Source organism: Ranitomeya imitator, chromosome 10 (assembly GCF_032444005.1).
Source record: "Ranitomeya imitator isolate aRanImi1 chromosome 10, aRanImi1.pri, whole genome shotgun sequence".
Taxonomy (NCBI): Eukaryota; Metazoa; Chordata; class Amphibia; order Anura; family Dendrobatidae; genus Ranitomeya; species Ranitomeya imitator.
Genome location: NC_091291.1, coordinates 13,460,019 through 13,482,539, shown reverse-complemented (window position 1 = coordinate 13,482,539; position 22,521 = coordinate 13,460,019). Strand labels below are relative to the sequence as shown.

The following is a 22,521-nucleotide window of genomic DNA, read 5'->3' as shown; positions in this document are numbered from 1 at the left end:
GATCTCCTTGGTCTTCATGGTGATTGGAAATGTCCTTGGTCTTCATGGTGTTGTCTGGAGATCTCCTTGGTCTTCATGGTGTTGTTTGGAGATTTCCTTGGTCTTCATTGTGTTGTTTGGTTAGTTGTGCCTCTTATTAAAAATATATAAAAAAAACCTCAATCTCTTATGATCCCGGGAGCACCATTAAATTCATTATCAAGTGGAAAGGGCATGGTGCCTCAACAAACCTGCCAAGAGAGGGTGCCCACCAAAACTATCAGCCCGGGAAGGAGGGTATTAATCAGATAGGGAGCACATAGACCAAATGTATCTCTGAAGGAGCTGCAGAGTTCCCAAGCAGAGACTGGAGTACCTGTCCATATGACCACAATAACCGGTACACTCCATAGAGGTAGCCTTTATGGAAGAGTTGGCAGAAAAAAAGCCTTTACGTACACAAATTGTAAGGCTCGTTTTGAGTTTGCCAAAAGACATGTGGTTGACTCCCCAAATCAGCAGATGAGACCAAAATTGAACTTTTTGTCCTCAAAGGTAAATGCTGTGTCTTTTCTCCATACCAACACCTCTCATCACCCCAAGAACACAATCCTCACAGTGAACCATGGTGGTGACCCCATCATGCTGTTGGGATGATTTTTGTCAGCAGGGACAGAGAAAATGATCCGATTCGAGGGGAACATGGATGGTGTGAAATACAGGGATATTCTAGAGCAAATCCTGTTTCAGTTTGTCAGTGATTTGAGACTGGGACAGAGGTTCACCTTCCAACAAGACAATGACCCAAAGCATACTGCTAAAGCAACACTCGTAGTTTAAGAGGAAAAGTGTAAATGTTTGGAGTAGCTGAGTCAAAACCCAGACATTAATTCAATTGAGAATCAGTGGTCAGACTTGTAGATTGCTGTTCAGCAGAGGAAACCGTCTAACATGAAGGAGCAATTTTGCCTTGAAGAATGGGCAAAAATTCCGGTGGTAAGGTGTGAAAAGCTCATAGAGACGTATCTAAAGTGACTTACAGCTGTAATTGCCACAAAAAAAGGCTCTACAAAGTACTGACTTTAGGAGGGTGAATAGCTATGCACACTGAAGTTATCAGTTATTTTGGCTTATTTACTGTTTGTGTCACAATAATAGTGAACCAAATGTTCACAGTTGTAGGCATGTTCTTTACATGAACTGATGCAAACCCTAAAAAAAGTGAAATTCCAGGTTGTGAAGTAGCAAAACATGAAAAATAACAAAGGGGGGATACTTTTGCAAGCCACTATACATCATGTGAATGAAATTCATCCTAATATAGTACACATATACAGTAGAAAATGCTGTATTCAAACTTGAGTACTCCAGAGCTGCACTCACTATTCTGCTGGTGCAGTCACTGTGTACATACATTACATTACTGATCCTGAGTTACATCCTGTATTATACCCCAGAACTGCACTCACTATTGTGCTGGTGCAGTCACTGTGTACACACATTACATTACTTATCCTGAGTTACCTCCTGTATTATACCCCAGAGCTGCACTCACTCTTCTGCTGGTACAGTCACTGTGTACACACATTACATTACATTACTTATTCTGCCCTATTCTTTCACTGGGCATTGTAACTATTCTTATCTATGAGAATGCAAATATCTTAGCTGAGGTGACTGTGTGTTGTCTGTTTCCAATGGCATTTATCAGATGTATGATTTCTGCTCTGGAGTATAATCCAGACTGTGACTCAGCTTCAGTGTATGATGTGATGTGTAATATAATTTTGTCCCAATCTTTTATATAGATTATATTTGTATAGGCTATAGACAGTATTTTCTGCTGAATTGATAGTCTCCCAGCCAGGATTTCGTCTTCATTTCCAGTATGAATAACTTATTATCCATAATTTATATACCGTAGTTCTACAACTGTAGACCATACATGAGAGATTTCAGACAATGGTTTTTTGAAGTTTTTTTTTGTGGTTGGCCATCAAATATTTTTGTTCTGGATGACAATGCCATAACTTAGTGACACTTCAGACAAAACGACCCATCAATCTCTACCATGGCCTGTTGACTGGTCTGGGCTTCCATTGTTGGGATGTAGATCAAGATTAATTTTTTGACTACAACTAAAAAAACACGATGATCAACTTTCCAGTAAATATCTGCCATAGGTCGGTAATGATCATTGTGGTTTGGTCCTGAAGAAGAAGTTTGAAAACCCTGAAACGCGTTGACATAAACTGCATTCATGTTTCACCTTTGTGTGTGATCGTACCTTTGAACCTTGGGCAGCGCTGTCTCAGAACCACCATATTCCTCATTTATTGCGTAGGTTGGCATCTGTAATTCTTGTACAGACACTGATGGTCAAAAAAGAGTTCCCCAAATAGTCACCTTATCAGTAACATCAGTCCTTGTCCATAGTGAGACTCACAAAGTAATCTCCTTCCTATATTTCTCTGGAAACTAGTTGACCTATCAATGTGTTTTTGCAGTATGGAAGGAAAAAACAAGGATTCCAGAGGAAACATAATCAGGGAGAAGATGCAATGTTTTTGTCTTGTTGGATTGACCGCTTGAACACCATGATACCTTCATTAGGATATATTGGACACGCCATACCAAACTGGTAAAAAGTTGGCATATCTGCTTTGTCTTTGGTCATTGTAGGTCTAAGTCATCTTTAGAGGAATGTGTTTGCGTATAATTCCAGATGTCATCTTAATTTGGCCCAATGGACAATTTCCAGTTTTACCCAATGGTGATTTTATACATAAATCCAGTTTGAATGAATATTGCATATGGAAAAATACTTTCTAAGGCATTGCCTGTAAAGTTCAAGGAACAAGAAGATCGGTCCAACTGCTCCATCCGACTTATTGCATTCATTCCCGAGGAATCCTTGACCTTTGTAATAACCCAACCATGTGTATCGTATCGGTCCAGATTGTTGCTTGTGTCTACAAGTATTGGTGTTAACTCCTAATTGACGTTCATTAAAATCCGGGAAGATATGGGACGCCTACAAATTTCAGGTGGTTTCCAGAGCTGGCGTTATTCTTATGCGCTTCCCATAAAGCATTGGGGATGCACATTGGAAGAGTGTGTTGTAGTTAATATAGTCAGGTTTCTGCTTTTTTGTATTGTAAATTGGTGTGGCTCATAATATGTATATTATAAGGAAGCATGGGTGTAGCTAGGAGGGCAGTGAAGCGGTAGAAGCTACTACCTGGCACTGGTGCTTGAGAGAAGCCAAAACCCCTTCTAGTACAGTTAGGGCCAGAAATATTTGGACAGTGACACAAGTTTTGTTATTTTAGCTGTTTACAAAAACATGTTCAGAAATACAATTATATATATAATATGGGCTGAAAGTGCACACTCCCAGCTGCAATATGATAGTTTCCACATCCAAATCGGAGAAAGGGTTTAGGAATCATAGCTCTGTAATGCATAGCGTCCTCTTTTTCAAGGGACCAAAAGTAATTGGACAATGGACTCTAAGGGCTGCAATTAACTCTGAAGGCGTCTCCCTCGTTAACCTGTAATCAATGAAGTAGTTAAAAGGTCAGGGGTGGATTCCAGCTGTGTGGTTTTGCATTTGGAAGCTGTTGCTGTGAGCAGACAACATGCGGTCAAAGGAACTCTCAATTGAGGTGAAGCAGAACATCCTGAGGCTGAAAAAAAAGAAAAAATCCATCAGAGAGATAGCAGACATGCTTGGAGTAGCAAAATCAACAGTTGGGTACATTCTGAGAAAAAAGGAATTGACTGGTGAGCTTGGGAACTCAAAAAGGCCTGGGCGTCCACGGATGACAACAGTGGTGGATGATCGCCGCATACTTAATTTGGTGAAGAAGAACCCGTTCACAACATCAACTGAAGTCCAGAACACTCTCAGTGAAGTAGGTGTATCTGTCTCTAAGTCAACAGTAAAGAGAAGACTCCATGACAGTAAATACAAATGGGCACATCTAGATGCAAACCATTCATCAATACCAAAAATAGACAGGCCAGAGTTAAATTTGCAGAAAAACACCTCAAGAAGCCAGCTCAGTTCTGGAAAAGTATTCTATGGACAGATGAGACAAAGATCAACCTGTACCAGAATGATGGGAAGAAAAAAGTTTGGAGAAGAAAGGGAACGGCACATGATCCAAGGCACACCACATCCTCTGTAAAACATGGTGGAGGCAACGTGATGGCATGGGCATGCATGGCTTTCAATGGCACTGGGTCACTTGTGTTTATTGATGACATAAGAGCAGACAAGAGTAGCCGGATGAATTCTGAAGTGGACCGGGATATACTTTCAGCCCAGATTCAGCCAAATGCTGCAAAGTTGATTGGACGGCGCTTCATAGTACAGATGGACAATGACCCCAAGCATACAGCCAAAGCTACCAAGGAGTTCATGAGTGCCAAAAAGTGGAACATTCTGCAATGGCCAAGTCAATCTCCAGATCTAAACCCAATTGAGCATGCATTTCACTTGCTCAAATCCAGACTTAAGACGGAAAGACCCACAAACAAGCAAGACCTGAAGGCTGCGGCTGTAAAGGCCTGGCAAAGCATTAAGAAGGAGGAAACCCAGCGTTTGGTGATGTCCATGGGTTCCAGACTTAAGGCAGTGATTGCCTCCAAAGGATTTGCAACAAAATATTGAAAATAAAAATATTTTGTTTGGGTTATGTTTATTTGTCCAATTACTTTTGACCTCCTAAAATGTGGAGTGTTTGTAAAGAAATGTGTACAATTCCTACATTTTCTATCAGATATTTTTATTCAACCCTTCAAATTAAACGTTACAATCTGCACTTGAATTCTGTTGTAGAGGTTTCATTTCAAATCCAATGTGGTGGCATGCAGAGCCCAACTCGCGAAAATTGTGTCACTGTCCAAATATTTCTGGCCCTAACTGTACATCAGAGAACTCTAAGTCTATAAATGATCCATGTTAGGTTTTGACCCCTGCTTTGGGTCCAGTAGCTTCACGTTAGGTTTCAGGAAGGATGTTACATGTTGGGCAAGGTTACTGTGTTTGTTACACTGAATATTAGATCCAAACCGATTGTACTCTCCATCTTCAAGTAAATAAAATCATCCTTACATATAAAATAGCTGTTGGCCAAAGGTTTGGCTCATAGTTTTTATCCTTGCCCTCACCATAAACGTCTTTACCCAATGGAGGAAATATGCTGATGGACGAAGTGCTTCACGTGACACAAAAAAAAAGATTGGGTATGTTGACATCCAATATGTTTGGTCTTTGTTTACCCTAAAGATCTAGCGCTAAGGCTATTTTAAGAGGATTGTACTCATTGAATCCTACCAAGATTTATTTTATCCAAGGACATCTTTAAGTGTACATAAAAGTCTTAAATTTGAGAGTCCTCAGTGGCTGATGCATGGTAATAGGATTTTGTTTCCCATGTATATAAGTCTAAAAGAGTATGACTGCACTTTCACTAAACGTTTGAAATGTTTTCGAGACCTGTTTTAACTGGTGAGGGTTCAAGAGCTGAGACCTAACTGATTGCCATAACCAAGGAGAAAAAGACAAGCTTTACTTTCCTGCAATATTGAAGACAGGCTCCATGCAAAGTCTAGTAGTCCTTCTTAAAGCTTGGAGAAAGGCAGAGCTTAACTCATCACATCTGCCTCTTCATTTTAGAAATCAGTGGGTCTTGGCAGCTAGATCCCCACCAATCAAAAGTTTTACCGTTTCACTCTGATTTATCAATAGTTTATAAAAGTTCTGTTACCCTTAACATAATGTCAGTGGAGCTCTGTGGATGACAGCTTCTACTCAACTGCCCATTAAATGAGATTTCTCGCCATCTTAAACCGGTAAAGTTTCAAGCTACTTGTAAAAACAAGAATTCCACATTTGTTACCAAGAATGGAGGGATTTTTAATTCCACTGTGTAATGCTCGTAGTCTTTGATGCTAGCCACCTCTGCAGCCTACCGTAGATGACTGGTTTTCTAGACAAGGAGCGTGCTCGCAACATTCAAGGTACTTGTAAAATCAAGATTCCACATTCGTTCCCAAGAATTGAAGGACTTTTAAGTCCATTGTGTAATGTTCGTAGCCTTAGATGCTAGCCACCTCTGCAGCCTACCATAGGTGACTGGTTTTCTAGGCATGGAGCGTGCTTCCAACATCCTTGGATCCAGCCATCTTCAGTGTCACTGTGGTACTACAATGCTGCCTCTGCTTGCACCATGGGAAAGGATATGATTTATGTCCATATTGCTGGTCCATCTTCAGGAGCACACCGTTCCCTGGCAAGCAGGAAGCCAGGAGGCAGGGGAGCATTGCGCTCCTGAAGAACAAAGACCAGAACAACCCTAAAAGATAATATATTTTCGGTAAAGGCTTCAAAACGGCCATAATTTGTGTACCCCAAACTGATCATCTGGGGTAGGACAATTTATAACTTCGGATGTGACTAGAACATCATTATTCAGAAACGTATGGAGCATGAGACGAGTTAGTGCATCCCTGTTAAGGCTCGGCTATTTGTGTCACACTCGTATAAACTATTTGTAACAGACCAGCGCGAAGGAACAACGGGGAAAACCAGCTCCTGCTGAAATTAAAGCCAGTAAACATTTAAGACTATGACGTGATTAACATGAATCCAAAGGGGATATGTCAGAAAAGCCCCATAGTGCAAGTCAACAGATGTGATAATTTGAAAGTTATGGTAACAAGTCAAATGTGTCCCTCGTATTTATGGCTTAGTGTCCATTGAAGCCACTAAATCTCATATCTACTCTTAAAGTGTTATTTTAGTTCTTGTTCAAACAAAATCTTGACAATTTACAAAGCTGCCTGACTTTGTCCTTAGACTGAGCTCATCATTGAGAAGACTAGCAGAGCTGCAGCAGATACAACAGTAATTTTATCAAAACTAAAGAAAGTAGCCCAGTAAGTGACACAGAACTTTCTGTCCCTATTTTATGATGTCCCCAGATTCGAAAGCATAAACTGGTGACAGATTCTCTATAGGACTCTGACCTAGATAGTTTTTTAATTCCAGTGGAAGGAACTTCTTCCTATAAATCTGAATATTCTACCAAAAATTACAAGACCAATTTAAAGTGATTGTTCAAGATTTAAAAAAAAGTCCACAACAGTTGGAATGCATTAAAGAAAACCTCTACATCCCCCTACAATTTAGATGACTATGTAACTCGTTTATGACCCCAAAGTGATGCTTCAGTAGTGAAAAATTGCCTTTTGAATTTTGTATATGTGGGTCTAGATGTGCAATGGGGCGTGATGGTGCACTTACAGACCCTCAGCCTTGCGCGGCATTTCCTGGCATCTATTGGAGCCAACAACCTCTCGGTCAACAGAGAAAGGTGGCACTAGGCAGAGAATACAGTGTGAGGCTGAGAAGCTGTAAGAGCACCATCATGCCCCCGTGCACTTCCAGGCACATATATATATATAAAGAACTTCAAAAAATAATTTCTCACTTCTGGAACATTGTATTGGGATCATAAAATTGTTTATAGTTTAAAGGGCTGCATAGTCATATAAATGGTTTGGGGATATAGAAGATTCTGACTGGTCTCCTTTGTAGGTCCCGGTCTCGCTGATCTTCATGAACCATCTTGCAGTGATGATTTGTTGACCACGTACTGTCTTGTGATTATTGTAGCCAATTAGTGGCCTCAGTTGTCATGTTCTGACCATGCCTCTATCAGTGCTAAGGCTAGTGATTGGCTGCATGTCATCACAAGACTAGAGTTAATATGATCAGTGAGACCCTCGGAGCGTTAATGCTGTAGAAGCAGAGGGTGTTAACTACCAGATAAGTTTACAATACTTTATCATTTTTAATTTAAAAAAAATGGACAATCCCTTGAAGTTAATAAAAAGGAAGACAAAAGTGAACCCAGATGATTTTTTTTGCATTACTCTTTGTGGCACGTAATCCTAATTATCTTTATTGTCAACATTTCCTCCTCTGATGTGTTGGGGAAATTTTGTATTTGCGTTAATTGAACTCAGTTGGGTTCCACCCTTGGATAGACTTGAATACATTTGTTAAAATAAGAACAGCACATGGATCAATCATCCATTATTTTTTTAGCTGACATATGTTTTTCTCTTGTTTTTTGTTGTTGTTGCAGGGAGCAGTCCTTGTATCGCCCCCACGTTATCCCTGTATCCAACATCTGCCTCTGCCATTTTGGAATCGCCCCTCCTGAGACTTGTGACACCATATCACACAACCGTGGTTCCTACAGACACAGACTTCCAGGCTGACCTCATTGCTGCTACCCAACCAGATGAAGATGGAGACACGTAAGGGCCTCTAAATTCGCAGCCTGCCATCTTCGTTGCTTCTAATCTGAATCTTACATGATCTCTTTCATACATTAGCATGTGGACAAATACATTAATCTTTTAATTTATTTAAATATAGATGAAAAATATGAAATAATGGAATACTATTACAGTTTTATAAAGATTCTGCTTGCTCTAGTGGCTGCCATGGTATCACCAACAGCCTTCTATTCATGGCCACCTTGTCATGTGATCAACACACATATGCACACAGGAGCAGAGGCAACATTACAGGATGGAAGTCTCACAGGCTTTCTCTATTACTGGATGAGAGAACCAGCACTCACAGGCTTTCTCTATTACTGGATGAGAGAACCAGCACTCACAGGCTTTCTCTATTACTGGGTGAGAGAACCAGCACTCACAGGCTTTCTCTATTACTGGGTAAGAGAACCAACACTCACAGTCTTTCTCTATTACTGGATGAGAGAACCAGCACTCACAGGCTTTCTCTATTACTGGGTGAGAGAACCAGCACTCACAGGCTTTCTCTATTACTGGATGAGAGAACCAGCACTCACAGGCTTTCTCTATTACTGGATGAGAGAACCAGCACTCACAGGCTTTCTCTATTACTGGGTGAGAGAACCAGCACTCACAGGCTTTCTCTATTACTGGATGAGAGAACCAGCACTCACAGGCTTTCTCTATTACTGGGTGAGAGAACCAACACTCACAGTCTTTCTCTATTACTGGATGAGAGAACCAGCACTCACAGGCTTTCTCTATTACTGGATGAGAGAACCAGCACTCACAGGCTTTCTCTATTACTGGGTAAGAGAACCAACACTCACAGTCTTTCTCTATTACTGGATGAGAGAACCAGCACTCACAGGCTTTCTCTATTACTGGATGAGAGAACCAGCACTCACAGGCTTTCTCTATTACTGGATGAGAGAACCAGCACTCACAGGCTTTCTCTATTACTGGGTGAGAGAACCAACACTCACAGGCTTTCTCTATTGCTTGGTGAGAGAACCAACACTCACAGGCTTTGTTTATTAATGAGTGAGAGAACCAGCACTCACAGGATTTCTCTATTACTGGATGAGAGAACCAGCACTCACAGGCTTTCTCTATTACTGGGTGAGAGAACCAGCACTCACAGGATTTCTCTATTACTGGGTGAGAGAACCAGCACTCACAGGATTTCTCTATTACTGGATGAGAGAACCAGCACTCACAGGCTTTCTCTATTACTGGATGAGAGAACCAGCACTCACAGGCTTTCTCTATTACTGGGTGAGAGAACCAGCACTCACAGGCTTTCTCTATTACTGGGTAAGAGAACCAACACTCACAGTCTTTCTCTATTACTGGATGAGAGAACCAGCACTCACAGGCTTTCTCTATTACTGGATGAGAGAACCAGCACTCACAGGCTTTCTCTATTACTGGATGAGAGAACCAGCACTCACAGGCTTTCTCTATTACTGGGTGAGAGAACCAGCACTCACAGGCTTTCTCTATTACTGGGTAAGAGAACCAACACTCACAGTCTTTCTCTATTACTGGATGAGAGAACCAGCACTCACAGGCTTTCTCTATTACTGGATGAGAGAACCAGCACTCACAGGCTTTCTCTATTACTGGGTGAGAGAACCAGCACTCACAGGCTTTCTCTATTACTGGGTGAGAGAACCAGCACTCACAGGCTTTCTCTATTACTGGATGAGAGAACCAGCACTCACAGGCTTTCTCTATTACTGGATGAGAGAACCAGCACTCACAGGCTTTCTCTATTACTGGGTGAGAGAACCAGCACTCACAGGCTTTCTCTATTACTGGGTGAGAGAACCAGCACTCACAGGCTTTCTCTATTACTGGGTGAGAGAACCAACACTCACAGGCTTTCTCTATTGCTTGGTGAGAGAACCAACACTCACAGGCTTTGTTTATTAATGAGTGAGAGAACCAGCACTCACAGGATTTCTCTATTACTGGGTGAGAGAACCAACACTCACAGGCTTTCTCTATTACTGGGTGAGAGAACCAACACTCACAGGCTTTCTCTATTACTGGATGAGAGAATCTGCACTTACAGGCTTTCTCCATTGCTTGGTGAGAGAACCAACACTCACAGGCTTTGTTTATTAATGAGTGAGAGAACCAGCACTCATAGGATTTCTCTATTGTTGGGTGAGAGAACCAGCACTCACAGGCTTTCTCTAATAATGAGTGAGAGAACGAGCACTCACAGGCATTCTCTATCGCTGGATGAGAGAACCAGCACTCATAGGCTTTCTCTATTAATGGATGAGAGAACCAGCACTCACAGGCTTTCTCTATTACTGGATGAGAGAACCAGCACTCACAGGCTTTCTCTATAAATGAGTGATAGAACCAGCACTCACAGGCTTTCTCTATTACTGGATGAGAGAACCAGCACTCACAGGCTTTCTCTATTACTGGATGAGAGAACCAGCACTCACAGGCTTTCTCTATTACTGGGTGAGAGAACCAACACTCACAGGCTTTCTCTATTGCTTGGTGAGAGAACCAACACTCACAGGCTTTGTTTATTAATGAGTGAGAGAACCAGCACTCACAGGATTTCTCTATTACTGGATGAGAGAACCAGCACTCACAGGCTTTCTCTATTACTGGGTGAGAGAACCAGCACTCACAGGATTTCTCTATTACTGGGTGAGAGAACCAGCACTCACAGGATTTCTCTATTACTGGATGAGACAACCAGCACTCACAGGCTTTCTCTATTACTGGATGAGAGAACCAGCACTCACAGGCTTTCTCTATTACTGGGTGAGAGAACCAGCACTCACAGGCTTTCTCTATTACTGGGTAAGAGAACCAACACTCACAGTCTTTCTCTATTACTGGATGAGAGAACCAGCACTCACAGGCTTTCTCTATTACTGGATGAGAGAACCAGCACTCACAGGCTTTCTCTATTACTGGATGAGAGAACCAGCACTCACAGGCTTTCTCTATTACTGGGTGAGAGAACCAGAACTCACAGGCTTTCTCTATTACTGGGTAAGAGAACCAACACTCACAGTCTTTCTCTATTACTGGATGAGAGAACCAGCACTCACAGGCTTTCTCTATTACTGGATGAGAGAACCAGCACTCACAGGCTTTCTCTATTACTGGGTGAGAGAACCAGCACTCACAGGCTTTCTCTATTACTGGGTGAGAGAACCAGCACTCACAGGCTTTCTCTATTACTGGATGAGAGAACCAGCACTCACAGGCTTTCTCTATTACTGGATGAGAGAACCAGCACTCACAGGCTTTCTCTATTACTGGGTGAGAGAACCAGCACTCACAGGCTTTCTCTATTACTGGGTGAGAGAACCAGCACTCACAGGCTTTCTCTATTACTGGGTGAGAGAACCAACACTCACAGGCTTTCTCTATTGCTTGGTGAGAGAACCAACACTCACAGGCTTTGTTTATTAATGAGTGAGAGAACCAGCACTCACAGGATTTCTCTATTACTGGGTGAGAGAACCAACACTCACAGGCTTTCTCTATTACTGGGTGAGAGAACCAACACTCACAGGCTTTCTCTATTACTGGATGAGAGAATCTGCACTTACAGGCTTTCTCCATTGCTTGGTGAGAGAACCAACACTCACAGGCTTTGTTTATTAATGAGTGAGAGAACCAGCACTCATAGGATTTCTCTATTGTTGGGTGAGAGAACCAGCACTCACAGGCTTTCTCTAATAATGAGTGAGAGAACGAGCACTCACAGGCATTCTCTATCGCTGGATGAGAGAACCAGCACTCATAGGCTTTCTCTATTAATGGATGAGAGAACCAGCACTCACAGGCTTTCTCTATTACTGGATGAGAGAACCAGCACTCACAGGCTTTCTCTATAAATGAGTGATAGAACCAGCACTCACAGGCTTTCTCTATTACTGGATGAGAGAACCAGCACTCACAGGCTTTCTCTATTGCTTGGTAAGAGAACCAGCACTCACAGGCTTTCTCTAATAATGAGTGAGAGAACCAGCACTCAGGCATTCTCTATCGCTGGATGAGAGAACCAGCACTCACAGGCTTTCTCTATTACTGGATGAGAGAACCAACACTCACAGGCTTTCTCTATTAATGAGTCAGAGAACCAGCACTCACAGGCTTTCTCTATTACTGGGTGAGAGAGCCAACACTCACAGGTTTTCTCTATTACTGGATGAGAGAACCAGCACTCACAGGCTTTCTCTATTGCTTGGTGAAAGAACCAACAATCACAGGCTTTCTTTATTAATGAGTGAGAGAACCACCAGTCACAGGCTTTTTCTATTAACAAGTGAGAGAACCAGCACTCACAGGCTTTCTCTATTGCTTGGTGAGAGAACCAGCAATCACTGGCTTTCTTTATTAATGAGTGAGAGAACCAGCAGTCACAGGCTTTTTCTATTAACAAGTGAGAGAACCAACACTCAGTCTTTCTCTATTAACAAGTGAGAGAACCAGCACTCACAGTCTTTCTCTATTAATGAGAGAGAGAACCAGCACTCACAGGCATCTTCTATTGCTGGGTGAGAGAACCAGCACTCACACACGTTCTCTATTAATGAGTGAGAGAACCAGCACTCACAGGCTTTCTCTATTACTGGGTGAGAGAACAAGGACTCACAGGCTTTTGTCTATGATTAGGTGAACGTTACAGGACTCAAAGGCTTTCTTTAATAAGTGGACTGAGAAGCAGTACTTCTAGGCTGTCTCTATGAGTGGGCGAGGGATAAAGATTGACTCAGGCTTTCTGTATGAGTTTGTGATGAAAGAATTACTCACAGGCTTTAAGTAGGTGTCAACGGAGCAGCAGGGTTCACAGGCTTTATCTAGTAGACAACATAGGAATCAGGACTCACAGGCTTTATCTAGGAGTAAAAAGAGGAAACATCACTCACAGACTTTATCTAGGAGTGAAGAGAGGAAATGGGGCCTTCAGGCTTTACCTAGGAGTGAATGGAGGAAACAAGGCTCACAGATTTTTATCTATGAGTGAACAGAAGAAACACAACTCACAGGCTTTATCTGGGAGTGAACAGGGGAAGAAAGACTCACAGGCTTTATCTGGGAGTGAACGGAGGAAGCAGAATTCACAGGTTTTATATAGAAATGAAAAGAGGAAACAGGGCTCACAGGCTTTCATCTAGCAGTATACAGAGGAAATGGGACTCACAGGCTTTATTTAGGAGTGAATGAGTAAGCAAGACTTGCAAGCTTTCTGTATGAGTCGGCCAGGGAAGTAAGACTCACAGGCTTTATCTAGGAGTGAATGGGGAAAACAGGACTCACAGGCTTTCTGTATGAGATGGCAAGTAAAGTAAGACTCACAGGTGTTTTCTATGAGATCTTTGAAATTCAAATTCACCTGCATTTGCTATGTTTTTTTCCCAAAAACTTGATTTACCGTGAATAAACTTGCTGCGAAACTCAATACTGCAAAACCTCTAATTGCCCAGAAAATACATGCATAACACTCTGAGGTCTCCTAGGACTGTATTGAACCCCTTTTGATCTCTTTAATTCCAAACACACTTATTAATCTCCAAGTGTCCTCAACTTATCTGGATATGAAAAAAAATAGATAGTAACCAATGCTAACCAACAGCTGTATTCAGGTGGTGTGCGCGGGTCCAAAATTGTATTACTGCAAGAAATTGTAGAAAAATATATATATTTTTTTTTTTTACACCGTGCAAAATTTGTGAGAAAGACAGTTGCATATACTTTCAAGAACATGGAAATTTTTCGTTTGTCTTAAGAATAGAATAAGAATAGAAATGATGGCTTGTTTTGGTTTATCTCACAAGATGGGTAGCATAATATAATAGTAATGATAGATTAATAATTCACTAAATATTCCCCCAAGTTGCAGTTTACATGAAACTGTAATAGAATATGATGACAGGCTAGCAAAACCCTCGACAGGCTACAACTCATGGTTCACACATAGTATATACATCTCCAGACAGAGTATCATGAAATATTTTTTTTTCTATCAAAACTTTTCAAAAATGTTGCGCCACTTTAAAAAAAAAAAAAAAAAAATGTTAAGCTAAGATCAACGCTGAGAAAAGAATATGTGTTTGTGCTGCCGGAATCTAGAATCAGGATGTTTTCAGTAAATCATTGTTGCTCTGAATTTAAAGGACTTTTTTCCTCCTGGCCCAGTAATTGAACATGCAAATTTGCCTGCAAATTATGCTTTCCTTGTTGGGATTAGATAAATAACATGATAAATACGAAACGCAGATACTATATCAACTTTTCTATTTATACAGAGATTGTTTCGACCGATGACCTGTAATAACCAGAGATTCACCTTTTTTTTACTGGAAGATCACAAATGGTAAAAAGCTTAGAAACCACCTAATCTGTCTGTTTTCGAAAACCACAAACCCCCTCTTTCCCCACCCTTTAAAACCACAGACTTCCTTAACCTTCCAGTACTTCCCCGTCTCACCTCCCCCAACTTGTTTTAATGATGTCCATTTGTGGCTTCAGCATTCCTCTTCCCCAATCAGTTCATGACCAACATTGTAGATGTGATCTATCGTCGATCGATAATATATAACCCCTAAATATAGTGATCACTTTTCATTCCGAAAGCTGTATTATTTTGTACACTACTTACAGAAGACCTGCTAGATGTTCCATTATTTAATAGCCTTTCACCCATAGATGCAGCTTACTGGGATTGAGCTTAAATTGTAGGTGCCTTCATAAACATTGGAGATGGTCAGCTTCACCGATTTTGGTGAGTTTGGCCAAAGGATTGGGCAGATTCGATTTTAATGCCCCAATGGTTTTGTTCTCTTCCCATAAAAAACACATCAACACTCAACCAACCCGATCGTTCCTGCGTATGGGGGAATTGGCGTCGGCATAGACGTTGGCCCATCATAAATTACTCCATAAACAAATGTAGGCCCATAAATAAATATTCCCTTAGAGAAAAGGAGAAGCTAGGTTATCCCGTAAAATAAACCTAAATAAATACAGACCCCCAAACAAGACCACCAAAATACAAAAGCCATATTGGGTTCCTTTAAAAAGACTATCCAAAAAAAATAAACCCCCCAAGCCAGAGCTTATAAATTTTGTCCCTGAGTCAGATACATTAAAATTTACAGACCCCATACTACCTTAAAGGGGTGTTCTTGTTTTGTATAAATCATTTCAAATGGCTGTAGTTTATATAAAAGACCCCCGTAAACGCTACTTTACTCCCTTTCCTCTGCTGCTTTTCTTGGTGTCTATAATTATCTGCAGTGCTGACGTCACTTCGACACTGCAGCCCATCAATGAACTCAGCGGCTTGTGCCATAACTCAGGCGATAACTGAGCTCATTTATTGGCTGCAGCGCTGTCGAGGTGAAGTCAGTGCTGCAGACAATAGCACGTGCTTGAAGCAGCGTCGGAGACTCAGTGCTGGACCTGGGGATGGTGAGTAGAGTTGAGAAAATTTTGCAAAATTCTGTTCGGATTACTATCGCCGGCAAATATTGTATTTGCAATATTCGCCAAACACAGCCGAATGTCATTGGAGTCTATGGGACTAGAGATGAGCGAATATGTTCGGAACCGATCGTCAAACATAACTTAGGCACAAATAGGGTACCAATATGGCACGAATATGGCAAATTTGGATTCGGCAATCGTTGCCGAACATATTTGCTCAACTCTAATCGTGAGTAAAGAACAGGTTGAAAGGGGGAAGAGGTTTTCCTAAAACTAGAAAACCTCTTTAAAATACAGACCCCAAACCCACTCAACGGAAGTTGTCTGGAGGACATTAAAAATTGGGAAAGATGAGTATGTTGGTCACCTGGGTGATTTGCCAGCGCCACCAGGGTTCTGGGAAATTTTCCACTTTTTCCATCACTTTATGGGAAAATCTGGGAGAGTTGGCAAGTATGGCCCATCAGTTTGTGTTGCAGGGAGTGCTGATACCTACTCTTCTGTAGTAATCTGCACCCTGAGTTATCTACAGTACTATTCATGGTGCCACCTGCACTTCTGCTGCTGTACGAGAGATCTATGTTCCGAGAAGTAGACAGGGACATGACTGTATAATTTTTTTTTAACACCCTAAAATCTATCTATATCACACCACATTTTCTTAAATTGCTTTGCACTCAAAATGTGCAATAAAACCCCCTTATACTTCCCTAACACCTTGTACCTCTCTTTATCTGTGTTTGTATCTTCAGATGTCGTCACTTCTCCCCCTCAAGTCTTAAGTTTCACTTTATTGTAAGAACCTTTTCTGTGAAATCCCTTCACTTCCTAAAACTGACACATATGCAACTTTGTTCTCTTCCCCCCAACTCAACACCCAACTTGTGCATGCCCCCTCCCCAGGGCTCCGTTCTCTCTATATTTTAGTATATCAGGGACCTACACTTTCAGGAGTGGTGGCTGAGCGATATTCGTACACTTTGTCTGTGTAATAGATTCTTGGATTCTTAGATACTTGGAAAGTTATGAATTGTTTTCTAGGTGCACTTACAGGAGTATATGCATAAATATTAAGGGAAATTCCAACCAAACATTTACAGTGATCTCCCCTGAAAAGTCACGTACCTGAGATCTGTAAAAACTTATATCGTTAGGTCAATTTGAGCAAAGAGATTTGAAGGACCATGACTCAGTGGCAATATTGGTAGCCGGGATGCTGCACGTAGTAGGTGTTTAGAGGTCACCTAGTGACGCGAATTCTCTAAGCTGTAGGACTGTATGAGCAGCACAAACCGGAGGTAATGGCGCAGTGGAGTGGGTCTTGGCAGATGGCATGTGAATCAGGGCCAAGAAAGCATGGTATCCAGGGTGTAAGACAGACAAGCAGAGCAGGAAGCAAAAGATGAAGAAGGACCACATGAACATGGTCCACATGAACATGAACAAGGACCTCATGAACATGCAGAGATATGTTTAAACACAACAGTTATAGGATAGGCAATCTGGTAACTTGATTGCAGAAATGTCATTTCACACAGTATTAATAGATGTACAGGCAATCTGGTAACTGTCTTGCAGGATGCAACTTTACTCAATAATAATAGATGTCTAGGCAATCTGGTTATTTGTTTGCAGAGATGCAATTTTGCTGAGCAATAGATATATAGGCAATCTGATAACTTGCTTGCAGAGATGCAATTTCACTCAGTAATAGATAGATAGGCAATCTGATAACTTGCTTGCAGAGATGCAATTTCACTCAGTAATAGATAGGTAGATAATCTGGTAATTTGCTTGCAGATATGAAATTTAACTCAGTAATAGGTAGGTATTCAATCTGTTAACTTGTTTGCAGAGATGCAATTTACCTCAGTAATAGGTAGGCAAAATGGTAACTTGCTTGCAGTAATGCAGTGTCACTCAGAAACAATAGATCTGTAGGTAGTCACGTAACTTTCTTGCAGAGATGCAGTTTCACTCAGTAGTAATAGATGTGTAGACAATCTGATAACTTGCTTGCAGAGATTATACACAAGAAAAATAGAGCTATGGGCAGCATAGAAATAGTAGAGACTAATAATAATCAGGTAACTTCACTTGTAGAGACTAAGGTGTGAACGGTGCCAGTATTAACAGAGATGAGTTTGCTATCAAGAAGCTTGTTACAGTTTAGATTGTAATAGGACTAGGAGTCACAGGATTGAGCTAGTAAGTTGTTGTAGACTGCTGGGTATCAGACAGGAGTTTGTTGGATGTTTAGATACTGTACCTGGCTGGAGCTTACGAGAAGTGAATGATAAAGTAAACTCCTGTGAAAAAACATGGTAGCTAGAAGCAATGTTTCCTTAAAGCACAGAGATGCCTTGAGCCAGTCTTAAAAGGCCTTTGTTGATGATTTAAGATGCTTGTTGGCTTACCAGAAAAAAAACATGATTGTGCCCAGCAATAAGAGAAGGGAACTTGAAAATTTACAGTGTTTTGAAACAACGGCCATGGACTACCAATTTGGCCACTAGGCATAGTTCATGCAAATCTTTTTGCTCAACTCTATTACTAGGGAACCTTCAGTTTTAGGACATGCTCAATCTAGGTGTCTTATCACATCCAAAGAAAAGACAGAGTGATTACCTAATTAGACAGTATCCAGGCACCAAATATCAGAGGAGCTTTGGAGTTCCCATCTCGATCCCATATGAGGAACAATGGTGGACCAATGCTTGAAGATGTTTAACCAGTCAACCCTCTTCTAACAGGTCATGTCACCAATCTGGGTCAGGTTATTGTTGTGAATTCTGCTTTTGGGCTCCCTCCGGTGGTTGTAGATGGTAATGCAGTTGTGCCTGGACTGCAGGATTGGACAGGTGTATCTGCTAATTGCAAAGCTGACTGGGGTATTTAGCTTTGCAGGACTCATTAGTCCCTGCCAGTTGTCAATGTTCTATTGCCAGTAATGGTTCTCTGCCTGGCCTCTCCTTCCTGCTGCCATTTCAGCTAAAGATAAGTGTCTGATTCTTTTTCTTAGGCTCACAGGCTGTGTGTCTATTTTTTTCGTGCGGTTCATAGTTTCTATTTTTTTTCCAGCTGCGACTGTCCTGTTGTTTTCTCAGTCTGGTTGGATTCGCTGGAGTTGCAGATATACTCTCCACACCTTTAGTTAGGTGGTGGAGTTTTTGTATTTTTCTGCTGTGGATATTTTGTAGATTTTGTGCTGACCGCTCAGTATCCTGTACTATACTTCCCTATCTAGGTAGAAGTGGCCTCCTTTGCTAAATCTGTTTTCCGCCTGCGTGTGTCTTTTCCTCTCCTACTCACCGTCATTATTTGTGGGGGGCTGCCTATACTTTGGGGGTCTACTCTGAGGCAAGTCAGTTTTCCTATTTTTCATCTTTAGGGATAATTAGTCCTCCGGCTGTGTCGAGGTGTCTAGGTCTGGATAGGCACACCCCATGGCTACATCTAGTGTCTGTGATAAGTTCAGGGTTAGCGGTCTGAATAGTTACCACTACTCCAGCGAAGGTTTTTTCATGTTGTTCCAAGGCCGCCTGATCATAACAGGTTATATTACTTGTCCCAGACAGTTTTTCCCAAAACAGTGGCTCTTTGGTCATGGTTATGTGGCTCCTTAGTTGTTGGCAGTTGAAGATACCACTGTGCATCAGGCTCAAAACATATAATTGTCTGTCGATGCCAACATAACAACCATATTACAGGCATTTTGTTTCAATGTCCAACAAGGCTAATGGATGCAAACTGGTAATTGTTAATTCACGAGACCTTCATAATGTCTTACTGAAATGTTCTCTAAGAAACGTTTCCTTATCGATTCCATATCTGTCTTTTTCATTGATAATCACATAGACTCTCATCTGGTATGCTTTATTGGAAAATTTGTGTGGCACATTGGTTTTTCCTACATGTTTCTGACTGGTTTGACATTGTTATTTTTGCCTGATCCACTCTTATCAATATTTTTGCCTTGTGTTTTATTCTCAGAGCATTGCACATTGCTGTTGCTCATGGAAATTTATCAATAGCTCAACGGGTCATCTCTTTACTAAACCATGCCAGAAGAGAAGTCGATGTACTCAACAATCTTCGACAGGTAAGCAAGATAAAACGGTTGTATTTGACTTGTTCTCCTTTGAATTTTCCATTTAAATGGAAAGTTGTACTTTGATAATAAAGGCATAGCATTGCATGGAGGTTGGGGTAGAGCCATCCATCCTAAAAAATGTAACATGCCTCTGTTCCCAAAGGCTAAAATTGACTGTTGTCACAAATTAGGTTGTGACAAATATTAAATTAGGTGAACCCTTTGATTGGGGTTGGACTAGTCAAACTGATGGTCATCCAGAGAGCCCAAAGCTGCGATGCAATAGTAGTTAATTGTTTGGAGGTGTCTTTGGACTAAAATACTTAGTAGCAGGGTCTATTTCTCATAGGATTCTTCACAAGTAACCTATTAGATCTTATTGATGATATGTCTTTTGTTTGGAATGATGACAAAAGTTGGGATGAAATTAGTGGACAGCTACATGTTCTATATGGACGGAATGTAAACTTTAGAATCATCCTTTGGTCCAGTTCCATACAATTCACCACCAAATATGTATGAAAAAAAGGACGTTGGATTTTCACAACAACTTTTTGTTCCAAAAGCCCTCGAAATTTGGACTAATTACAATGGTGTCCACCTCTTGGAACTTCCAGCGATCAACTGTAATCTAGGGAGAATTCTGCCTTGTTGCTTCAGAGAAAAGGAAACATTACTCATTTTCCATTGAATTCAGTAGATTATTCATATGATGCCAATTGCCAAAATTTTCTGCCAGAGTGATGATGGACCTAAATGAAACAGTCTTTTTACTACAAAACTACTTGATAGGATATGTAAAAACGAGTATCCTAAATCAAACAGAATCTTTTGAAAGTCTATATAGTTAATGAAAAATTTGGGGGGAATTTTTAAAATTTATTTTATAGCTCTCACAATAGTATCATTTATGGAAACTGATTGATCTCGGTGGTCAAAGGTGAAAACAAGGACCGGAAACCCCCAGTTACATGGCACATTTATAAAGCTGCCGGCAAAAAAATTTCGCGAATGTGTATCATCAGATATTGTGAATTGTAGGGTTGTTCTTTAGCAGGTTATAAAAACTCGTAGATTAATCCTTTGATTGTAATCTTTATGGTCCATAATGTCAATGATCATGTGAGTCAACTGGTCAAAAGCAAACAAGACATCCAAACCTTCTAGTGAATTGTTGACTTCTAAACTTGAAGGAGTTGTCTTCTTTGGAATAATCTGTTTATTCGGACGGCCTACAATGAATGAGTTGAACACAGTGTGTTTTCTTACTGGGACACCAAGCGATCAGCTGTGATCTGTAGGGGGAGCACGTGGTCAGTTTTCTTGCAGCACTTCCAGAGGGAAAACGGAGCATTGCAGTGTTCCCATTTAGAGCTGTGTAATGCTTGAGTGTGGAATCGAAGAAAAAGAGTTTTCAGCACCAATGCACTGTATAGACCAACGGATCACACACAATGAAACAGCTCACTGCTTATAGTCGCCCAAAAAGAAAACGGGGTGCTCATTCCTCAATACACAGTGCAATAAGTCCAGACAAAAAGAAAAAATTAAAAGCACTCACGTCCATAAAAAATTCCAAGTCTTTATTACGACATACAAGTCTTCAGCAGGGGAGAACATGAACAATGACCGGACGATGGGCTTTTTGCTCTGCCGCGTTTCAATGGGTTCTACTGTAGGACCTGTGGAAGGCGGCAGCGCGAAACGGTCGTCGTCTGTTCATTATTCACGTTCTCCCCTGCTCCCCTGCTGAAGACTTGTATGTCGTAATAATGCATGAGTGTGTCGGGTCCTACAGAGATCCTTTAGGTTACCGCTTTTTGTTCTGGTTAATAGATGAAGGTCTTGGATGGGAGTGCTCTCATCAACTGACAATTCATTGATAGAATATTTTAAATAATTGTTTTACATTTTTCTTGAGGGCTTCTAGATGTTTTGGGGCCTTAATATAAAGGTTCTACCTTGACTCGCAACCGATTCGAGGCCAACCACTCCATGTTCTGCTCTCTATGGTGGCATTGTAAAAGATCTATAGAAGCCAATGTGCTTCCACTTATAGTGCTGCTCATCTTTTATGAAATATTATGGTGTTTTTATGCTTCCAAAAATAAGGGACCAGACCCGTATGAAGCTCTTCATTCTATGCAACTAGACCTCTACTGTTGGCTCCTTCAAATCAAAAGCAACCAGGTGCCATGATATGAGTTTTTGAAATAAATAGATACCTGAACTTTTTTTGATCTGATAACGACAAGGCGATGTGCATGTACGAACGAAGTCTGGTTCTATGCTTGGTCCTACGCAAACTGTTTATAACCGCCTCTGTCCTTTGTTTTCCAGCATTTGTAGCTCAGTGAGGCCTAGATAGTGAATAGAGGAAGCTGCTGCGGCGCGTGATGGCTGGTGCTCCCCAGCATTGCAGACATGATTCATTAGAAATCATTTACGACCTTTTGGGAGGCATAGAATGTTTTAAAAAAAATATGGCCCTGATTCGTCAATTGAGTTCTTTTTTTAAAAAATGTTTGCAATTTTTCTTTTTTTTGTCTTTTGGTATTCGCTAACGTTTATTGCACCCAAGTCATGAAAATGAAGCTCCAAGTTCCAGAATTTGGCGCAAAGTA

General features: G+C 41.1%; 1 protein-coding gene across 1 annotated transcript in view; it reads left to right on the top strand.

The window, feature by feature from the left end:
• Positions 1–22,521, top strand: part of LOC138652301 (B-cell lymphoma 3 protein-like) — a 60,575-nt gene that overhangs the window by 17,106 nt on the left and 20,948 nt on the right. Inside the window, exons 2-3 of the mRNA XM_069743090.1 lie at positions 8,142–8,316; positions 19,798–19,906. Of these exons, the coding sequence (XP_069599191.1) occupies positions 8,142–8,316; positions 19,798–19,906 (284 nt within the window). The remainder of the gene's footprint in view (positions 1–8,141; positions 8,317–19,797; positions 19,907–22,521) is intronic.